At 38.1% G+C, this 8116-nt stretch overlaps 1 protein-coding gene across 1 annotated transcript; it reads right to left on the minus strand.

Annotated features, from left to right (window-relative positions):
- Window positions 1–2383: 2383 nt before the first annotated feature.
- Window positions 2384–3269, minus strand: LOC122656121 (blue copper protein). Its single transcript, XM_043850571.1, has 2 exons — window positions 2909–3269; window positions 2384–2810 (listed from the first exon to the last, which is right to left on the minus strand). The coding sequence occupies exons 1-2, from the start codon at window positions 3228–3230 to the stop codon at window positions 2461–2463; spliced, it is 672 nt and encodes a 223-aa protein (XP_043706506.1). The 5' UTR covers window positions 3231–3269; the 3' UTR covers window positions 2384–2460.
- Window positions 3270–8116: the final 4847 nt, after the last annotated feature.

Below are 8116 nucleotides of genomic sequence, written 5' to 3' on the forward strand. Positions count from 1 at the left end.
ATTACCATACTAATTTTTTCTACAGGTTATTGCTAGAACCTTACGGTCAGGTATCTAGCAGAACACTGCCCCCCAAAAAAAAAAAAAAACTGAACCACTGCAACTGGAATGAAAGCTGCAAATGAAATGAATCAAATGTTACAATTAGTGTCAGTGGGAGATCTGAAGAACAAAAGAAAGTTTCTAGGGATATGGATTCTTTCTGCGTGTGGACGGATTAGGTATGTCCATAAAAAAAAGTTGTATTTTGGATTCTGAGAATTGTGGAAGAACAAGGCTAGTTTGGGAATTATAGGTATGTTTTTGGTATGCATTCCCATTCTAAGAACACTCATTCTCATTTTCAAAACGTATAATGTATTCTTAACTGAGAATGAAAACATTGTTTGGATGCATGTTTATTTAAGGTGCATTCTTTATTTTAGTATAGTCAGGCATTTCATCGAACACCTAATAGGCAAAATCTGTTCTTCAACCCTTAAACTAAACCCACCTGAGGTGCTCGAGCCAGCCTAGACCAATAATGTGCGCTGGTTTGCTACATGACAGCTTATCTGGCACTTAAAAAACAAGAGCCTCTAAGACTAGAGAAAAGGCTCTGTCATTTGGTTAGTATGGGCGCTGTCAAACTAGATGAATTCATATTAGAGGAACTCCGAAAAGCCACTGATAATTTCTCCGATTGGCGGTGGAAGCTATGGTTCCGTAGCAATAAACCCTCGCTCGGCTCTTTTCTCTACATTAAATATTAACACTTATTAGTTAATAAACCTCGTAGGAGAATAAAAAGAGATTGTTTCATCCGGGGAAAACACCATTTGGTAGGGATGAATCCAGGAGGATCACCAGATCCACCTTCTCGCTTCTTCTCTACGTTATCTATTGTTTTTTAGGTAGGATTCTTCTCTACGTGATCACCTTAGCACTATTTTCCCATCTCTCCCCCCAAATTTTTTATGGAAAGGGAAAATTACAAAACCCTCCTGTAGTTTAAAAAAATACGCCTCTCTTAAAAAATTACATCCACCTCCCTTTAGAGGTAGGTATACGTAATTTTTTAAAATAAAGGATTCTTTTTGTTGTAATTTTTCGTAAGGGGAACCTGAGTCAATAATTTCAATAACCGAGTTTATTTTCACGTACGGTGAAAATAGAATCTCTTCATCCACCACTTTTGGTGGTTAGATGACACTTGAAATAATGAGACATAGTGGAGAAGTGCGTCCGGAGTGCTATGTGACCGTTGTATTCTTTTAAAACTTAAAGAAAAGTTTTATAAGACTGTTGTACGATCGGTTATGATGTATGAGGCAGAATGTTGGGCAGTTAAGAAGTGTTATATTGGGAAACTATGTGTAGCTGAAATGAGTATGTTAAAAGGTGGAAGTGTGAAAAAACTACGAAGGATAAAGTTAGGAATGAGCGTATTGAGTTGACTTGGGAGTTGTCTCGATCAGTTTCGAGCTCTAAGAGAATTGGTTGAGATGGTATGGTCATGTTCAACGGAGGCCTAGGGATGCACCAGTAAGGAGGAGTGATATGATTTCGATGGAAGGAATTAAAAGAGTTAGGAGCAAACCTAAAATGATCATGGGAGAAGTTGTGAGGAAGGACATGTGTAGTCTAGGTCTTGTACCAAGTATAACCTCGGATAGAGCCTATTAGAAGACAATGATCCATGTAGCAGACCCATTTAGCTGAGATTCTCCTGACTTGCTGTGTTGTGCCTCTATCCTTTTACTTTCATTTTCCAATATATTTTTTTTAATTTTTCTTCTTTCATTTGTCATTTTTCATCACTCTTTTTACCTTAGTTTTTCCTTATTTTGTTTTGTTTGGATCCATCTATCGGATCCCATTAAGTTGGGGTAAGGCTGAGTTTGTTGTTGTATTTTTTTCTTAATGTTGAGGGGGGGCCATATATTTTTTTTAATTTTTCTTCTTTCATTTGTCTTTTTTCATCACTCTTTTTACCTTAGTTTTTCCTTACTTTGTTTTGTTTGGATCCATCTATCGGATCCTATTAAGTTGGGGTAAGGCTGAGTTTGTTGTTGTATTTTTTTCTTAATGTTGAGGGGGGAGGGTGTTGGGAGTAATAATGAGATCCCAATGTGAAACCAATAATGATACTATTAAATGAAATAATGTTGTAGAGGTGGCACATAATACTAATTTAAAACCATGATGAATTATATTAAAAGCCATGACTGAATGCGATTACAAAAGCAATTTTACCCAATTCCTCTCATCTCTCACCTTCCAATTCCCCAAGGGACAGCCCAATAATAATAATAATCATACTCATAATAATAATAATAATAATAATAATAATAATAACAATACTGGTTATATAAAATAAAAAATAAAAACAGCTCTCTCTCACTCTCTCTCATATCTGAACACAGAAGACCATGAGATATACAATCCGGTTTCATCGAAAAAATCACACATCTTAACTAACTATTTACTGTAAGAAGAGAAATTAATGGTGATGGATACCACCAATAGCATTGTGAGAACCAAGTAAACATAATAAGATTTTAGGGTAGAAGAAGAAGAAGATGAAGAAGAGGAATCAGTAGTGTTGGCAGAAGCAACAGAAGCAGCAAGGGTGTTGACCTTGAGCTTCATGCCCTGAGCACAGTGACCTGGAGTGCCACAAACGAAGTACCTTGTCCCAACCTTACTTAACTTCACCATATCTTTCCCTCCATTCATGGTGGTCACAGCATTCCCTATGTTGCAATTCTTGTATTCACTCTCGCTCCCCAGTTCCACTACACTGTGCAACCCCACTGTGTACTTGAACTCTGCAACCATAATTGCAAACAATAACAATTAATTAATTGACAAGTAGAAGAAGAAAAAGAGGAAGAAAAAGAAGAGAAATTAAGGCTTGTTAACATACCCAGTTGGTCTCCTACTTTGAAAGTATGGGAAGATGCCCAAGTGGTTAGATCAGCAGAGACATCCCATCCTTGACTCCCACCCACCACATGTTGTGCGGCATTGCCTCCTCTTGTCCACTCCGACAGGATTAATATCACCACCACCACTGCTACTCCTCCTGCACCACCCATTCTCCTCAATTTCTTCTTCTTCTTCTTCTCTCTGCTCTCTGCTCTCTGCTCTCTGCTCTCTTTCTGGATTGAGACTTCCTCGTTGGGGTCTTTATAATGCGTTGAGATTATGAGGAAATTTGCACTCGAATAGCTAGGCACAATCATCATCCCAACTGGCAACTGGGTAGGTATATATTTTAGGGTATTTAGAGAAAAGCTTCACTAGAGGGACTATCATATCCTCAAGGCCGGGGCTTACCAGTTACCAGTCTGACCTCTATTTTGCACTTCCACGAAGCATCACTATTGATAATAGTCCAATTCCAGTAGAGTTTACGGATTTCGCCCACATAACAAACGAATCAGGGGCACCATCTGTAGCTCTACTTTAATTAGTAGAATTAATTTGAATTGCATTGTCCGCAAAGCCACAATGGATTCACAATCATAATCCGTTTCATTTAAGCCTTCAAGTTAAGGTTAGGTAAAGTAAGTTTCTTATTCACTCCTATCCTATCAATAGCTTCGCTTACAAACTAAGTTGCCAAGCTTGTCATCATCATTCCTCATTCTCCTAACCTTCACTCTTTATATATATATATATATATATGTTCATTTACCTTTTTATTCTCTCTTATGATTCTATTTCTTTGTCGTTAATTTGGTTGGGTCTCACATGTAATAAAGTTATTTTTTTATTATTTTTTTAGATTGGTATCGATTGGGGTGTGGGGAAGGGAAGATGAGAACCATAAGGCTTCAACCCAAGATCGACTTCCTTGTATAGTTGGCTTTTACATTCCACACTTCTACCAAATGCACTATGCAGTTGTCATCACAAGAAAGAGAAAGAAAGAATACGATGGTCAATAATGGAATTTCATTATTTTTTATTCCAATGTGTAATAAAGTTTCGAGCTTCATATATAATAAAACCATTTCCCTATGTTTCCCCACAAAATCCTACTTAAAATGGTGGGACTTTGGAAGTGTGGGATGAGATAAATGACTTGCCACGTAAGTAGACATGTTTATTTAATTTATTGTTGGATTCGGTTGCTCTCCAGCGCACCTCCCCCCCCCCCCCCAAGCTGGACATTCGGTGCGGCAACAAATGTCGACACATGAATTTTGGTGTAATTGAACGACACTCCCGAGCTAGAAATGAAGATTTCAAAAATTAAGAAATCCTTCTCTTCGTCTCATGTGCACCACGCTCAGATGTGCTTCATCCGTCCATAATCATGCTAACTAGTCATCCTGTTGACATTTTTAATGGTCTCCCTATCTAGGCCCATAATCTTTCCAAATGATTTGTTGATGGGCTAATGGCCCATGATATGGTCTCACTTTTGGTCAGGCTCCGAATCAGTCTTACGGTGACACCCTACTTATCTGTATTATTTTACTTTCACCTGTAAATTAGGGGTGTCAATCGGTTGGTCCAGGCTGGTTTCAGTCGGGTTCAAATCGGTCCCTGCTATTTTAGGATCCCGTACCATGATGGCTCATTTAAGTAATCGGTCCTCATAGGCTAAGTATGGTCCTATTTATAAACGGTCGGTAAAGGTATTGGTCTATAATCGGACTCGTACTAAGCGGGCTCATACTAAATGAGCTACAATCAGGTTATGCAAGTTTGATCCATATAGCTCCTAATGAAATTCAATTTTTTGGGATGAAATAAGAACTTACTTGAGAGAATGCCCAGTATCAATGCATTTGGAGCTCTACGAGCCTCAATCTCAATAGACATACATATTCAAACAATATAAATGGACTTGATTATATGCTCCATTTATTTCGGGCCCTTCAAGTTCATAGTGATTAATATTCAACTATCACCTCTATGTTTTTACTCGGCTCATAGTCTTTTATATATAACTTACCTAATGCGATAAGAGAAATTAATCAAGGAGATTAAGAAGAGATATATTTGAAATAAAAAATGAAATTTAAGAGGTAATTCCTAATTGGGGTAAAACAAATGGTTTATAAATGGACTTAAATGGGGTGTCGGCCTTTAAACATGTTGGGTTCGATCAGATGTCCATAGGTCCATCCCCTTGCACCATAAACGACATGTTTAGCTAACGTGTCAGGCCAGTTTCAGGCTTCTACCGATCGAAACAAGGCGGTCCTGTTGGTGCAGGCACACTTATTTTTTTGGAAACGGTTTACACTTATAAAGACACTGAATATGCGCAGGACAAGCTAAGGGGTGCATCAGTGGCGTCCGAAGAAGGAGATGAGGGCATTGTAGACCATCTCTTTGGCATTGAAACCCATGATGAAATCTGCGTGTGCATAATCCTTGATGAACAGAGTGGTGAGGTCTTCTCTTTGGTGGAACTTAAGCTTCTCCAGCAACATTTCTACGTCTTTAACATCTGAAAGGGCATCCCTTCCTCCATAGCTAAGGAACAAAGGAAGATTTCTGGGAACGTTTGAGAGGTTATAGATAGGTGGCCTCCCTTGCCCGTAATGCTCCATGTTCATCTCCCGAGTCTCGTAATTGAACTTCGAAAAGATCCCATCTCTCACCGCTGCAAATTTTATTTACTTAATCTCATCATCATCATCATCATCATCACACCAATTAGTACTAACCCTTTTTAATTTTTTAATGTATAGTTGTAGGAATTAATTATTTAATTTTAATTAAGGCTGTCTTTAGTATGCATTCTAGGTTGATTTTGCATTCTCAAACGATATAATAACAACTATTTTCTTCATCCAAAAATATGAAATTGAATTAGAATGTATACCAAACACTGCCAAAGTATCCTACATGACCATGATTTATTGACCAGAGTATATTTCTATATCAGATATTGGATTTAATTAAGGAAACACATTACTTAGCACACTCTCTGATGTGAGCGTGTACTGCTATCTATAAATAGGACTCTAAGGGGTTGTCTGGCAACGTTTCTGTTTAAAAATAGTACTTCTGGGTCTGAAATGCTTTTTCCTTTTTCCTGTTTCTGTTATTTTGGAAACAGGAAAATAACAGAAACCTTGAGATCTATTACTCGTATGCAATGTTTTCCTCTGTATTGTTCTTCGTGATTCATGAAAGCATAAACAAGATCCAATTTTACATCTATGTGAATGAGAATGTAACATTCTATAACAAAACTTACTCTGAGCTAAGTGGACCATGTTCTTGGTGGATGTCGACACAGGCTCATTCTCCAATAAGAGATCAAACGTGGTAGCATTGAGACAGCAATTTTTGCCTGGCATCATTAACAATCAATCAATCAATCAGTCAATCTCTCATGGTTATTAAATTAAGGGAGAAAGAACGTTACCTGGGCGTGTGTGGTGTGTTATCTTTCCACCCAGATACATGCATGGGTGGATGAAATGACCATTGTACCCCCACAAAAAACAGAATTTCACGAGAAGTGCGACCGTCTTTCCCTTAACTTCATTGGATAAATATATATTGACACTAAGATGAAATAGAAACATTGAAAATAGATGAGAATATACATTAAAATGGTAGGTAACCTGTGAATGAGGAAAGTATATCATAGCAGTCAATCCCAGGATTCTTGCAGAGTGAATGGAGAAAGTTGGCGACAGCTTTCCTGTTAGTTTTCATTTACCAACAAAACTGACAATAAGTCTAAGTTGTTCGGAGCTTCTCTCATATAATAAAGGCTTTTAATTCCCATTAATAAGTATATACTCAGAACAATCGTTTTCCCAATTTGGATCCTCTACTGTCTTGCAGGATCTTGCTGTCCAGACACGGTACTGCATCCAATGTTCGCCCTACCCTTGCCTAAATGCCTTGTCCGAGTGGGGGTGAGGCGGTCATTGCATGCAGCACCGTGTCTGGTCTGTACAGTCCTGCCGAGCAACTCGACAATAGAGGATCTGGATCCTCAATATCCCCTCCAATTCACTGTCTGCTCCAATTTCCTTCAATTCCTCACATAGGAGCATAAATGATCACCCTACCCCTTGCCCGAACACATTGCCCAAGGTGGGGTAGAGTGATCATTTTCACTCCTATGTGAGGAATTGGAGGAAATTGGAACGGCTAGCAAATTGGACGTGATAATTATTCATACTCATACTAGCTAGCTAGATAGATAAAACTCTATGAAAGTTAATTGGTCAAATTAAATACTTGTACTGCTCTTACACTTTGGGGTTGAACTCTTCCACACCCACCAACATGCTTATCTGCTAAAGTGGAAACACATAAGTTACATATATAAGCAAATAAGTTAGGAGGCAACCTTTCTACTCTGCTAGAGAGTAGAGAGAAGTAGAGGCCCAAGGTGAAATCTTGGCTGGGTTCAGCCATTCCTGCTTGAACCTGTGAATCCTTGAGTATTTGGATCCTCTGTGGCCTGGGATTGAGCAGTCATCGTGCTATGCTCAATTCATAGGCCGCCATGTGGATTTTATGCCGATTTAATGGTTGGTAGATGACGGTCTGACATTTTCTGAATTTTGAATTGAGCTTGTCTATCAACCATTGGATCGACATGAAATCCATGTGGTGGGCTATGAGTTGAGCGTAGCACGATGGCCGCTCAATCCCAGACCGTAGAGGATCCAAATCCGTAAATCTACTCAAGCCATCCTAGATGGATAAATTCGGACACATAGACAAAGTACATTCTACATTTGCCCACAATATTTGAAGATTAATTAAGATACCACTTGGTATATATTTAGGGTTCTAAAGTATAAATTTTTCTCATACCTAAAAAAGAATAAATTTTTCACATGATTGATTTGTTGATACACCGGTAGAACTCACCCTTAAAACTAACCTTAAGGAAAGAATGTCCTAATATCTTTATAAACCTTTACATCTAAAGGAAACTGAAATCGAAACAAGTGGTTTAAAATCGAATTGTTAAAATTTGGTTTGGTCTTGGTTTTGAATAGTGAAATTTCATCCAATTCGATTTGATTTCGGGTTTAGACTAAATATCTCCAGCCTAAACTAAACTGAAACCAACCTATACACTACAAACATGTGTCGTTTTTTAGTTAGGTAAAATTACTCATTATGGGTTGGG

Source organism: Telopea speciosissima, chromosome 3 (genome assembly GCF_018873765.1).
Source record: "Telopea speciosissima isolate NSW1024214 ecotype Mountain lineage chromosome 3, Tspe_v1, whole genome shotgun sequence".
Classification (NCBI taxonomy): Eukaryota; Viridiplantae; Streptophyta; class Magnoliopsida; order Proteales; family Proteaceae; genus Telopea; species Telopea speciosissima.

Bases quoted from the DNA above. Each gene is read 5' to 3' on its own strand.
- LOC122656121 (XM_043850571.1), bottom strand. From the start codon at position 3,230: ATGATGATTGTGCCTAGCTATTCGAGTGCAAATTTCCTCATAATCTCA. The intron at 2,811-2,908 runs GTATGTTAACAA...TTATGGTTGCAG, and splicing joins CAAAGTAGGAGACCAACTGG to AGTTCAAGTACACAGTGGGG.